The 14,790-nt window shown below is 40.3% G+C and overlaps 3 protein-coding genes across 3 annotated transcripts; 1 reads left to right on the forward strand and 2 right to left on the reverse strand.

Moving 5' to 3' along the window:
- Positions 1-8,899: 8,899 nt before the first annotated feature.
- On the forward strand, positions 8,900-10,626 carry LOC108439328. Its single transcript, XM_017717675.2, has 2 exons — positions 8,900-9,882; positions 10,438-10,626. The coding sequence occupies exons 1-2, from the start codon at positions 8,900-8,902 to the stop codon at positions 10,448-10,450; spliced, it is 996 nt and encodes a 331-aa protein (XP_017573164.2). The 3' UTR covers positions 10,451-10,626.
- Positions 10,627-10,789: 163 nt separating this feature from the next.
- On the reverse strand, positions 10,790-11,086 carry zgc:162634 (uncharacterized protein LOC555881 homolog). The gene has a single exon (XM_037540376.1). It carries the CDS (start codon positions 11,053-11,055, stop codon positions 10,840-10,842), a length of 216 nt encoding a protein of 71 aa, XP_037396273.1. The 5' UTR covers positions 11,056-11,086; the 3' UTR covers positions 10,790-10,839.
- LOC108439329 (protein preY, mitochondrial) lies at positions 11,081-13,054 on the reverse strand. Its single transcript, XM_017717677.2, has 2 exons — positions 12,743-13,054; positions 11,081-11,260 (listed from the first exon to the last, which is right to left on the reverse strand). Exons 1-2 carry the CDS (start codon positions 12,943-12,945, stop codon positions 11,119-11,121), a joined length of 345 nt encoding a protein of 114 aa, XP_017573166.1. The 5' UTR covers positions 12,946-13,054; the 3' UTR covers positions 11,081-11,118.
- Positions 13,055-14,790: the final 1,736 nt, after the last annotated feature.

Below are 14,790 nucleotides of genomic sequence, written 5' to 3' on the forward strand. Positions count from 1 at the left end.
TGACACAGAGAGTGCATCTGCAGGAGTAACCAAACAGGTCCTCCCCTTAGATCTTCCCTCGCTGTGTGGTTAGGGTTTCTCTCTGAGCCATGCCTGCTGACGGGGAAAAAAGAAGATGACGGCAGAGACCTGGCAGTCCGATGATGTCATGCGAGGACATCAGCAACTTTTCAATGTGTGGCTCCTGTATCTGAGGTTTAATGGTTTGCAAAAAAGCGAGTTTTGCAAAATTGTCTCCAATAGTGCTTAGTGGAGATGTCCAGTGGTGGACACTGATCTGGTGCATTGCACCTGTTGGTGCATTTTCTCCATGATTTACAAGCATCAGCGAAACAAACTTCACAGGTGGTAAGCAATTTAAGTTGTTTACGTACCGCATTAACAAGATTTATGGGCTAGTGGGTCCTGCGTTAAAGGCGCTGACCCCCTTCGCGAACCCAGAGCTGCTCTTATGGCCTGGAGAGGGAATGGCCTGTTTAGATGACACCCACCAAACAAATAGACCTTTGACCTTTGGATGAGATCCTAAACCTCATCGTAGTGGTGTACAGAGGGCAGAGGGGAGCTTTCAACTCCAAAACTTCAATACCTCATGCTCAACCAACGCTACTTGTGCATGTGCCTTCACTTGGTATGGGATTAAAAGAAGAAATTCAGTTCAAACCCAAAAATAAGGGTCAGCCAGTGGTGCTGCACTTAGCAAAGGTGTAAAATGTGTAAACATAGTGACAAAGTCACTATATATACACATGTAACTTTAATTTTATTTCAACTTTGCATGTACTGTACATTTTTTTACTTTTACTTTTTACTACTGTGTTTAGAGTTATTCTTATATTTTCTTTTTTTATTCTCTTAAGATTATGTTTGGTGAATGGAGCAACAGCAAAGTAAGAATTTCATTGTACAGTGTAACTGCCTGTTCTGCTGTGCACACGACAATAAAACTCTTGAGTCTTGAATTTGAATCTTGAATATGTTTTTCCTTAAGAATTATGGTGCAGAAATTGATTTTAACGCAAAACATAACCAAAGTGGCCAAAGTGTTTAACACCTCTAAAAGGTACCTCACATTGTTTTATGATAACTTTGAGATACAATATTAAAACTATTGCTCTCATCAGAAGAAAACCATGTATCTCCATTTTCGTCGTTTTTAAGTTTTGAAATAATTTGAAAATGCCTGTTACCCTTTACACTGTATTTAAATTTCATGAAGAACGGACCAAAAGAAATAGCCCAAAATATATTGGAAAAAAAGTCTGGTTCCATTGAATTACACTATAAGTAAAGTAGTTTTTTTTTCTTCTCCTGTAAAGTTATAACTTTGGAGATATGAGGTTTTCTTCTGATAACGGTAATATAGGTACATGCAGGGTGTTGTACAGCAAAATAGTGCCTAAACAAAACTTTAAAAATTCAAAACTTTTTCCATCATCAGCATTACATAACAAACTCAGAAGGCAAATGAAGGTTCACTCGTGGTTTTCTATAGTAAAAAATGGCTATATTTGTGATGTAGACATTGTGACCACTTATTCCAATTCCTATCACCAAAATCTGGTCTCTGTAAGTTTTTCTACAATGGATCATTTCACATGAAACCACTCTGAATGACTTGAGTAAATGCGGTATATCAGTATTGCAGACACTGATTTTACTATACATAAGTAACTGTATTTAACCAATAGGTGAAGTGTATGAATATCAACCTTATCTGCAGTGAGCATAACTTGCAGCACTCAGAATGATTCCCATAACTTCTCATGTGGTTCTCCACCGTCCTGTGGTGCGAAATTTCACTTAAAGTCATAAAACCTGCTGTTAGTAATGAGAGTATGTTTAATGTTGGCTTTGTTCATGATTTCACACCATTCAAGCCTAATATTGACAGTCAGAGCACAGGCCTAAGTTCCGGAAACTTCTGTGAGGTTCCTGAGAGGAATGAAAATAACGTCGTGCAGTGCAGATATGAAATGACGGAATACGCATGTGGTGTTTAAGAAGGTTTCAGGGAAGGATGAGAAGCAGAAACAACACTGTTGTGTCCAGAAAATCTCCTCTCAGATCCACTTCCTCTGAGTCAGAGGGGGCTCAGGTCCAGCAGCTTTGGGGGTATTCCCAGTTTTCCAACTACAACGTCATTCTAATGGGAAGACACGTGGGAAGAACGTAGTTAAATTCAGGTGTTGCTACTGTCCATTAACACGCAGGAGGCCTGGGTGCTTCCATCCATCTGCAGATTACTCAGCTTAAGAACTGAGAATCAGTAGCTACTTGCATAAAACATCTTATTTATAAGCCTAAGGGATCAACTTAAAGCTATACATTTATATTTAAACTTAGCAACTGTAAAAAAGCATCCATATCCTATAAATGTACATAATACAGGACAGCCAATCAGCACAGAGCTCATTTGCATATATCAGTCTTAAGGGCACAGTAACAAATACAGCCTGTTTAATTCGAAGGGATGCAGACAGGTTAGAAAATGGTCATATAGAAATTAATGATGTCTGTTTTTAGTACATAAACCCACACAAATGTTATAAATGTTCCAAAATTACTTGGAATAAAATGTTATGTTATGTAATGTAATGTACAATAATGTTGACAGGGAAAACCCCTATGTGTGCATAACATGAGTTTGCCATTGAAGTAAAATAACTGCAAGGAATGTATATTTTAGGAAAGCGGATGCAAAAAGGAAACAAAATGTTCAAGACAATTTTCTTATGCAGTTATACCAAATATACATTTCAGGAAAGCACCTATTCACTCCATTCTGGATAATTTAGCTAGGGGTCTTCTGAGCAAACCCTCCTTTTTTGGAGGGGCTTCCTTTCAACAAAAGCTTGACACCCACCTGGAACTACGCATGCAGGCTGTAACCTTAAATCTGCTTGACATTGCACACACAAAGCACCATGGTGACATCCAGCAACAGCACAGCACAAAGCCAGGCACCAGCCCATGCTCCCAGTGACCCAAACTACTGTCCAATAAACACTTCCACATCATCATTCATCAGATACAGAAATATCGTCGCTGTCCAAAGAAAACCATATATCTCCATTTTTTTCTACATCACGACAGCAGTCCTTTACATTTCGTGATGAATGGACCAACAGAAATTCTCCAAAACTGCTTGCCATAAAATCGCTTTGGATTAACACAAAGTAAATAATGTTTTTGCACCCTCCTATACAGTTACTATCTGGAGATACTTGTTTCTCTTCAGACAGCGAGGATATCTTTCTTCCACAACATCCACATGACACAGTGAAATATCATATGGCTCTCATGTACGGACACTCTTGTGGCCTGATGTGGTCAGCTTCCTCCTGTTTTCCATCTACCAACAATTATACACTAGGCTTAGTTTGTTTGCATCGCAATTGTTCAATTATTAAGGAAGTTTGGAAAAATCATGGAATTTCCCCTCTAAGAATTGGGATTTCAGGCTGACTTTAAAGACCTTTAAAATGACGTAGGGCCAGTTTCACAGACCACAGTTAATCTTAAGATTTGACTGGAAAGGATTTCAATGGTGAATCACGACTAATATTACAGATCATTGCAGGACTTTGCTAAATCCATGTCCAGGAAACAAAGCTTTAATGTTAAGAACACAAATGAGTACTATTTGATATTTTCAGATATCCTCCTTTCAGGAACTCCGAGGGAGCCTGGCAGAAAGAGCTATTTTCACCAGTGATATTCTCACTGAGCCCTGACATGAATGGCAATGGAAATCACGTTGGTCATTATTTGCTGACGTGATTCGGCTCTATTCGGCTCTTAAGGCAGTTTCCCACAACAAACAACAAAGAGGAGGGTGCCCCCTTTTGTGAGGAAATAAATGTCTCAGACAGGAGACCCCACAGGCCCTCAAAACAGTGACGCACGCAGGCCTGCAGTGCTGATTCAACAGGAGGTTAAGGGGTTCATGCAATCGCCCATCACTTCCAGGCAGCCACGTAGGGTGAGCAGGCATCGGCTGAATTAACAGACTCTTTGCCATTTTAAGTTATTTTCTTCCCATCATAAAATACCGAATGCTGAAACTTAACGACAGGCTTTCGACTCAAATGAATGCAGCGCGATGCCATTGCGCATGCGTAGAGAATCCAGCGCGCAAAGCCTGATAAATGTTAAAACAAAATAGCCAGTATAACAATGAAGCCAAAAGGGGAAGCCGTCACTTGTAACCTTGCCCAGGTAAGCCTTTCTTCACTTCTTGGTGAGTCGGCATCACTAAGTGTCGACCATATGCGTAAAGTCTTACCGATAAATGTGGTTCATGAGGCGTTTAGTGATTTTCTTCATGCTTTTATTCTCTCTACTTGAGTCACCAGTTGTTAGCATTTCATGATAGCCGGAGAACATGTGTCAGGTTGTTCTTTTTTCCGTTCCACCTTAAAAGGTGCAGCACGTACCTTTTAAGCTGGAAAGGAAAGTTGGGATAGGAAGCTAACTTCAGAAAAGAGAAAGGTGAACGAGTTTTTTTGTATTTTCCTCACAAAGAAACAGTAAAAACGTTTAAGAAAACTTAAGCTGTCTTAGTTGCATCCTGCAGTTCTTTTCCCCCCTCGCTTTGTAATCGTTTGCCCTTTTTAAAATTTCTCACAGAGACTTTTCAAAACTCAGGTTTATCCCCACAGACATACAGTCAATCCCAAAATGATTCATACCCATGCCAATTTTGATTTATGGTGAATTTAGATTTGAGCTCGAGGTTTCTTCTGGAAGGAAATGACAAACAAGTGACAAAACATTGTGTTAAGGTGTTATTTTACTCAAATGCCATGTCTAAAGTTATTCATAACGCTTAAAGTTGTCACTTTTTTTTTTTTGAGAAAATGCTTCCATGCCATTCCAAATGGTGCTGGTTCTAACATATTCTAGAGCATTCTAGTCCGCTATCAGTTGAGAACAGCCGATACAGTAGCTCTCTAGTCAGTTACTAGTTAATTGCATGTCATGGCTAAAACTAAAGAGCTTAGTTAGGACCTGCTCACAAGATGGTGGGAATGTAAAGCTTTGGGGGTGTTTTTCTGCCAATGGGCCAGGCAGCCTTGTCAGTGTAAATGAGAAAAGGGGACTACGTTAAGATTCTAAAGGAAAATATCAGGCAGTCCAAAAAGACAATGATTTAGAATTTACAACCATTTGTCTCTGTGTTTGCACACTGTGAAATTAGACCTCCGCATTTAACCCTTCCGTGCAGTGGAACACCCACATACATGCACGCTAGTGAACACACACACTAGGGGGCAGTGAGCACACTTGCCTGGAGAGCAATTGGGGGTTAGGTGCCTTGCTCAAGGGCACTTCAGTCATGGAATGTCAGCCAAGGGGATCGAAGAGGCAACCTTCCGGTCACAGGGTTGGTTCCCTAACCTCCAGCCCACGACTGCCCCCAATTGGCTGTATGATCTGAAACATACAGCCAAAGTGCGCAAGAAATGGTTAAGAGAAAACAATGTCAGCATTTTGAAGTGGCCCAGCCAGGCTCCAGACCTGAATCCCATCTGTGGAGGAAACTAAAGACCAGAGTGATGGCAGGGAAGCCTTCCAATGTCAAAAGACCTGAAGATCATTGCAATAGTGTGGAGTGGAGAGGTCCAAAATCCCGACGGAGACATAACAAGCTTTTTAGAAATGATAAGAACCATTTGCTGTGATGGCAAATAAAGGCTTTGCCATTGATTAGTGAAAAAGGGTATTTATAATTCTGGACATGGCATTTTTCATAGAAATGTAAAAAACAAACTGTAGCCCAAATATCTGTAGCCCACTGTTGTACTGTCTTCTATCACTTGTTTGTGTCATTTCCAGCCAGAAAACTATTGGTAAAATAGAAATTTACTGTATACTAAATCTAAATTTGGCATGGGTATGAATGATTTTGGGCTTAACTACAAATGTATTGTTTGTAGAATGGATGGAAGCAGTAATTGACATTTTATATAAAATGATGATGTAGTTTCCCCCAAAAATATTGCCAGACAAATGCTAACAACTGAGTTAACATATAGCTTATATGTGTAATACAAATGTAATATATGTTTTCATGACGTGGACAATATGTAGTCTTCAATCAGACTGCACTGTCCAGTAGTTATTTACCATTAAAAGCCTTTTCCATCTAGGTTTAGGTTTGATCTAGGTCTGAGAAATCTCTCTAAAGATTTGTACTCACTAACAAGCCAATGAAGGTGAAAATATTTACAACCCCAATTCCAGTGAAGTTGGGACGTTGTGTAAAACATAAATAAAAACAGAATACGATGATTTGCAAATCCTTTTCAACCTATATTCAATTGAATACACTACAAAGACAAGACATTTAATGTTCAAACAGATAAAATTCATTGTTTTTGGCAAATATTCACTCATTTTGAATTTGATGCCTGCAACACGTTACAAAGAAGTTGGGACAGGGGCAACAAAAGACTGGGAAAGTTGAGGAATGCTCAAAAAACACCTGTATGGAACATTCCACAGGTGAACATTGTTAATTGGAAACAGGTGAGTGTCATGATTTGGTATAAAGGTAGCATCCCTGAAAGGCTCAGTCGTTCACATACAAGGATGGGGCGAGGTTCACTACTTTGTGAACAACTGTGTGAGTAAATAGTCCAACAGTTTAAGAACAACGTTTCTCAACATGCAATTGCAAGGAATTTAGGGATTTCGTCATCTACAGTCCATAATATCATCAAAAGATTCAGAGAATCTGGAGAAATCTCTGCAAGTAAGCAGCAAGGCAGAAAACCAACATTGATTGCCTATGACCTTCGATCCCTCAGGCGGCACTGCATTAAAAACCGTCATCATTCTGTAACGGATATTATCACATGGGCTCAGGAACACTTCAGAAAACCACTGTCAGTGAACACAGTTTGTTGCTCCATCTACAAGTGCAAGTTAAAACTCTGCCATGCAAAGTGAGAGCCATATAACAACAACACCCAGAAACTCCGCCGGCTTCTCTGGGCCCGAGCTCATCTGAGATGGACTGACGCAAAGTGGAAAAGTGTCCTGTGGTCTGACGAGTCCACATTTCAAATTGTTTTTGGAAATCATGGACGTCGTGTCCTCCACGCCAAAAAGGAAAAGGACTGTCTGGATTGTTATCAGCGCAAAGTTCAAAAGCCAGCATCTCCGATGGTGTGGGGGTGTGTGAGTGCCCATGGCATGGGTAACTTGCACATCTGTGAAGGCACCATTAATGCTGAAAAGTACATACAGGTTTTGGAGCAACATATGCTGCCATCCAAGCAACGTCTTTTTCAGGTACGTCCTGCTTATTTCAGCAAGACAATGCCAAGCCACATTCTGCACGTGTTACAACAGCGTGGCTTCGTAGTAAAAGAGTGCGGGTACTAGACTGGCCTGCCTGCAGTCCAGACCTGTCTCCCATTGAAAATGTGTGGCGCATTATGAAGCACAATATACAACAATGGAGACCCCGGACTGTTGATCAACTGAAGTTGTACATCAAGCAAGAATGGGAAAGAATTCCATCTACAAAGCTTCAACAATTAGTGTCCTCAGTTCCCAAATGCTTATTGAGTGTTGTTAAAAGGAAAGGTGATGTAACACAGTGGTAAACACGCCCCTGTCCCAACTTCTTTGGAACATCTTGCAGGCATCAAATTCAAAATGAGTGAATATTTGCAAAAAACAAAGTTTATCTGTTTGAACATTAAATATCTTGTCTTTGTAGTGTATTCAGTTGAATATAAGCTGAAAAGGATTTGCAAATCATCGCATTCTGTTTTTATTTATGTTTTACACAATGTCCCAACTTCATTGGAATTGGGTTTGTAATATACAGTGGGCTCAAATGTATTTAAACATTTGTGCCAATATCTCTTAAATTCAGTACATTGTTAAACAAAATGTCAATCCATTTATTTAAATCATTTGAAGGTTGTCTTTTTCTTTTTGGCAAAGTATTCTTTTAAAGGGCATCTGGCATCCCTGCTAGAAAAACAGCATAGACCAGCATGGCTGATCACCAGCATGGCTGATCACCAGCAAAGCCAGCATATGTGTGTTTTGGATGCTGGTATGCTGGTCACCCTGCAGGGCCAGGCTGGGTGACAATCTAAACCAACACCAGACCAGCACTAGACCATCTTAAACCAGTATAGGCCTGTTTAAACCAACATGGAATGCATGCTGGTGTGCGCTGTTTTTAGCAGCAGGGATGTTTTAAATCGTTATTGTTTGAGCAGTTTATTTGCAGACGTCTGCAGATTTATGTTGAATTCACAATCCCAACAAAGTCTGACTCCAGACTTTGTTTTCTGTTTCTGTGCTTTGCAGAACCTGTTGCAGTCTGGTTGAAATTATTCTACAGGTTTTGTGTCATACCTTTTGGTGCCACTGTATGAATAAGCCAGTGGCATGATGCAATATGAAATATATGTATTTGTCCAGTAAAATACATTTTATATGATTAAAATGATTGGATACAAGTGAATTTTGACAAAAACTAAAATGTTTTCAGGTGGGCTGCACCTCATGAATCTGACTCGTCACCCACCCACATTTAGCAGGCTGAAGGTTCTCTGCGAAAATAGCTTTTGGTGCTTTGCATCAGTGACACTGCATCTCCTTGTTTAGAAACATGCTAAAATATTGCAAAATTAACACAGCCCGCAAAACTGTTGCTTGTATCTTTCAGAAGGAGATGGCTTCTATGAAAGTGTTGAAGAGGATCCCATCTGATGATACTTTTGAGGACTCCAAAAAATGCAAAAAGAAAAAGAAAAAGTCCAAGAAAGAAAAAAGCGAAAAGTTGGTTAAGAACAAGAAAAGGACAAAGGGGCCGCAGTGGTTGAAGGATGACACCGGCTGCTGTGAATCAGTCACCTTGACACAGATGCCTGAAATCAAGAAGAGAAAAAAGAAAAAGAAGAATGAGGTCAGACTGAAGGAAAAATTTCCGTTGCTGCTGACACAGAATGAGAAACCAAGTCTGTCTAAGCAACACAAGCAGGCCGAAAAGAGAAATCAAACTGTGTGCAAGTCTGATGTGCAGCTTGATGAACAGCAGCCCATGAAGCCAACTTTACATGAAAGCTCAACACTGAAAGAGCGGGTCCCACATAAGAGGAGAGTTATGTTCAACTTGTCACCAGAAGAGATTCTGCCTAAATCACAACCTCTGCTTGCACTAAGAGATGCATTTCAAACACAGCCGTCCTCCACAGACAAACTGCCATCATTTAACCCTGTGGTCTCTGGAGTTGGAAGCCAGAACAAGTCATTAGTTGAAGAAAATGGCACAGAGTCCCAAACTACAACTGAAGATATCAACAGTCAAGACCTATTTATCACACAGAAGTCCTTCTCAGAACCCTGTGCAGACATCTCCAGCAGCCTCAGCACTGATGAGGCTGCTGTTCCACCATACCAGAACAGCACGCAATGCAGGACGTCATCAGAAGAGAATCCATCCTGCAAGCAGACAGCTGAAGCTTCTACCCAAACAGAAAACTTCTTCACCTCTCCAGGGCTTGCTACGACTCTCAGGTTTCAACAGCAGAGCACAGTGTCCACATGTGTTGGAGAACCAATGGACCTCAGCCTACCTAACAGATTCAGGAAAGAGGCGGACCTTCCTCAGTGGGGTGTTAAACCTGATGAAGACCAGAATCGTCCAGAGTTGAAGACAGCAGACATAACATCAAGCGACGAGAGCGACATGCTTTCAAAGTGCAAAGCCGACCTCTCCCAACTGAAGGTGGTTCAGACACGACTCAACGAGTCCTTCTTCTTTAAGCTGAAGGGTGAGGGAGATTCACCAAAGCCAAGGTCACCTTTGATGGTCCTCACAGGAAGCACTGATATGAAGACAAAGAGGTAAGCAGAAAAGAATTCTAATGAAAGCATTCTTATAATTGAAATATGCCTGAAAGCTTTTTTTGCACAATACCACAGAAGAACTGTTTTTGATACCCTAATAAACCTTTTGATCTATAGTTCTTTTGGGAACCATTCTTATAAATAAGTTCAAATAAAATTTTGAAAGTTTAAATAACATTGCCTAATGCAGATGTTCTAGGAAGAACCTTTAAATTGGTATGGCAATGTAGTGTACAGTCTTAAAAAAGGTGCCACAAAGTGTTCTTTGAGCGGTCATATTAGAAGCACTTTTGAAAACAGATTCAAGAATATGACGAACCTTATATGGCTTTAGGGTTCTTCCTGCAATCTTTCTATTATACAGAGATTCTTTACACTCATATCACATTTACAAATACGGTTCTCTGCAGGAATATCCACTGAACGTTCTTTAGAGAGCCAAAAGTGCTTCTTCTATTGCATCGTAAAAAGAACGCTTTTTGGCACATTTATTTTTAAAGTGTAAGTTCTTCAAGACTTCAGAGTCATAGATGTCTTTTTCTCTTTTTCTAGCATGGTTCCGTAGAGAATCGATGGTGACTCTTCACTATCTCATCACTTACAGAACCCTTTATGGCACTCTTTTTTTAAAGAGTGCACTTGCATCTAAAATTTCAAGTTGTGTATTGGTATTTTATGGAAAACGTTTCAACCAGTCAGAGTTCTTTGGACTTGTTCTTATTGATGTGTTCATTTTAAGGACATTACAAACTTTCGATGTGTTTGAAATTATACCATGAAGAGTTGTAACTAATTAAATTTTCTGTGTTACCTCAAATTAGTCAGAAGTAATTTCAGCTTTTCAGTACCCACAAAGGTTGTAAGCATGGCTTATTGTTTGTAAGAAAGCAAGTTTGACCATTTGTCATGTTGTTTACATAAACCTTTATTTACATTTATAATTAAATCAATGTTCTAATTGTGTCTGAACAGCTTGATTCCCACCCATTTCCACAGATGGAAAAACACATAAACAGGAATAGTGACCGGCAACAAGAGACTGTAGAAACAGACGCTACTGGAGCTTGTACAACCCTCTGGGAAGTTTTCATCCACACTTGCAGAGTACATGAGTCCAAATAAGGACAGAATTGGTACAAGCACAGTGACAGTAGAGAGAGAAAACAGCATTGTGGCAGTTTTTGTAAAACTTAGTGCAACCACATCAGCACACGGATAATGCTGTAGATCCACCTAAGGCTGACTGGGTTCTTCAGTTCCCTCTGTCTTCTTGATCAGCCGTGCATCTTGAGGAATCATATTGGGGATGCCATCAATTATAGGATATGCAATGCCATGCTCTTCGTTGATTAGTTCATTTGTTGTTTCGTCATACCTAAAAACAGCCAGACGTGTTAGAACATATAACAGGAGTGCACAAGCCAACATTCACACCCAGTCCTACACTTAATTATTCCACACCAATGGGATTTCAGTCCAGTTTGTGGTGAACCTTAGCAAGTGATTTTGTTGTGTTTAATTTCTTAACACAGCTGAAGCAGCTTATCAGCATTCTGCACTCATTTGTTTACCTTGCTACAACATGGACTGGCTGGGTGTTCCAGAGGACTGGACTGAAACCCTGTCCTCGTCTCTGATCAGATATCTGCTATGTGCAAATTTCTGAACATATTATATATTGCACCATATACACATATTTAGTTTTACTTCTGATACTGAAGTACATTTCAGTGAATTACTGTAATACAATTTTGATTCAGTATTTTAACAGACTAACTCTTCTTTAACTCTGTGTACTTCTCCCTTTAAGTTACAGTTTGACTTTAAGACCGAATATAAGATATTGCTCATCTGTGGACAGCCATTCCTTACAGGCAGATGACTAGAAAAAGGTTATATTTTATTTTTCTCTGTTTGAATGTGACATGGGCGGCACGGTGGTGTGGTGGGTAGCGCTGTCGCCTCACAGCGAGGAGGGCCTGGGTTCGATTCCCCGGCCGGGCGGCCAGGGTCCTCTCTGTGTGGAGTTTGCATGTTCTCCCCGTGTCTGCGTGGGTTTCCTCCGGGTTCTCCGGTTTCCTCCCACAGTCCAAAGACATGCAGTCAGGCCAATTGGACATGCTAATTTGCCCCTAAATGTGAGTGTGTGAGTGACTGTCTGTGTCTGTCTGTCTGCCCTGCGATGGACTGGCGACCTGTCCAGGGTGTATCCTGCCTTTCGCCCGAAGACTGCCGGGATAGGCTCCAGCATCCCCCCGCGACCCTGACGGAGAAGCGGCTTAGAAGATGGATGGATGGATGAATGTGACAGGTATCAAAATAGTTACATACTATATTTAAATAGCAACTTGTATATTTTAATGTAATGACTTATTGTGCGGATCGATTGACTACTTACTATATAATGAATGACTATTTTGACCTACTGATTATTTCGAGACACTATATCAAGGAAAATAAGACATCAATATCTCATGATACCCAATATTTTATCACGCTGTTGCCTGAAGTGTTTTATTGTTATCGATAGCACAAATGTCCACTTTAGTAAACTAATTCTTCAGTATTTGTTATACGATATTATACGATATAGTCTTATAGGAATTTTGCAGAAATCTCTGGGGTATTTCTATAATTCAATACATAGTTTCCAATATAATACAGTACACAAAGCTGGACAGCTTCTTATCCATATTTTGCCGTTCCACCTTAAATAGTACAGCAGTTAGCGCACCATTTAAGGTGGAACGGGAAAATTCGAACATGAAGCTGGCGAGAGGGAAGCAAATTTTAACAGCTACTTATTCTGTTCGTTTTTCTCTTTAAAGCAGTAGTTCGTACAGTTTGAAGTTCATACCTGAGAGGTTTTTTAGACAGAGGACAGACCAGGAACTGTAGTAAAGTGAGGTCGAAGCTCTTTCCGCTGTCCTTCAGTCCATCACACAACTTCCGCTCGTTGATCAGCACCGGACGAACCGCTCTCAAAAACGACCTTATATTCACGATTCTGCTAAAACCGAAAGCCTCTGCAGCTACTCTCCTCACTGCACCGTGAGACATGTCCGAATAAACGCGCTTAAACACGAAAACCTCCCAAACCCGCTCAACCTGCTCTCACCCCCCTGCAAACATCGGGGTGCGCCTGCTTCAAAGTTCCCGAAGAGACAAAGCGATCACAGACAAGCGTTCCTGTTCAGAAACATGTTTAAGGGGCACCTCCACCGACCCCCCCCCTCAAAAAAATCTTAATAGATATTCAAAAATGCTCCATAATGATTGAGATGTAAACGATATTTTCAAATTGTTTTGATGTTAAATTACTCGTTCTAGGGAAACGTGCCGAGTCAGCTTGTTTCGCAGTGGTTGTGATAGGAACCAGACGTCTGAAGAGTTTAATGCCTCTGAAAACTCCCTCACAGAAAGTGTTTCTACGACACAGTTAGATGTATGATGCCTGATGTCTGACACATTAGGCTTTATGATAACTGTGATAAAGTTTTAGCTCAAATATTATTTATGTTGTATTGTATTTTATTGTAATCCATTCATGGCGGAGGAGTATATGCAGGAGCGCGTACAGGGGTGCGGGAAAAATACCCAAAGAAAACGTATTTTTTCCAAATTTATCACATATGAATTCAAATTTATGACATTGGGACTTCACCATCACCAACATTATGTATAAAAACTCAGAAGACACGTGTAGGTTCACTGATGGTTTTGTATAATAAATCAGAGGGCTATATAGTTTGTAAACATCGTGACTTGTTCTTATCATCACCACAAAGAAATCGGAGCGTGTACGTTTCTCTGTAATGAAGCACTTCGCATCAAACCATTCTGAATCGCAGAGCTAAACAACTCAGAAATTTTGAAAACTTGGTGTAGCTCCCCTTTAGAAGACGAGACCGCTGTTGGATTTAATGGGAGCATTGTTTTGAACATCACGCGTTCTTGTGTCAAAGGGATGTCCAAAAGCACCAAGATCGCACACACACACACACACACACACACACACACACACACACACACACACACACACACACACACACAGGTAACACGCATCACTCCAGTACTGGCAGAGTTACGTTCCTAAAGTGACCACTAGATGTCAGTGGTGGTCCATTTTCTTTGTATTGCTAACTATAACGCGTTTTAACGCTATAGTCCATTTTACAGTGTAAATGGATCATTTGTATATTTTTATAGATCATGAACATCTCATTTATTTAATTTTTTAAATTATTGTCTCACATAATCTGCCAGGCAGTATCCTGCAAGCAGAGATAGTAGATATTGTAAATGATAGTTAATTAAATTGGTATTTAAAGCAGATTTGATAGTGATGCATTTAGCTGAAAGCATCTACCAAGCAATATATATACATAAGTTGGGAAAAAAAGAGAACCTGAATGTTGAGAAATCTGTGCTTTCCTTCATCCATCACAGGAATATTGCTGTAAGAGACCTAACAGCATATTCCATCTCAAAGGCTATGATTCTCATCCAGTCCAGAGAGAGCAGCATTAATACTGAAGATGTCTCTTTCAATGATTCACTTCCATGCCTGCGGGGCCAGCAAGCAGCACAATTTACAAATATTTCCAACAATGTCCATCTCACTGCTCCCATTCCGGGTGACGTGGGCCCAAAGGAACAGCTTTCACATATGGCTTAGAGGCATAAGTAAGTGTGTCTGGGGGTTTGACTTGATTGCCTTTGGTGAGCAATGGGCTTAGAGTGAACACTGCAGAAGCAAAGCTATCCACTTTTTCAGCACCTGATGTGCACTTTATGTTCCCTCTGTGGGCTTTGATTTGCATTTTGTGGGTCAATGAAAGTTGGTAGAGATTGATTTATGGCCAATTTGGTGTAGAACGTAAATATAAGTTTCAAAATGTACCA

This window comes from Pygocentrus nattereri, chromosome 8 (genome assembly GCF_015220715.1).
Source record: "Pygocentrus nattereri isolate fPygNat1 chromosome 8, fPygNat1.pri, whole genome shotgun sequence".
NCBI classification, from domain to species: domain Eukaryota; kingdom Metazoa; phylum Chordata; class Actinopteri; order Characiformes; family Serrasalmidae; genus Pygocentrus; species Pygocentrus nattereri.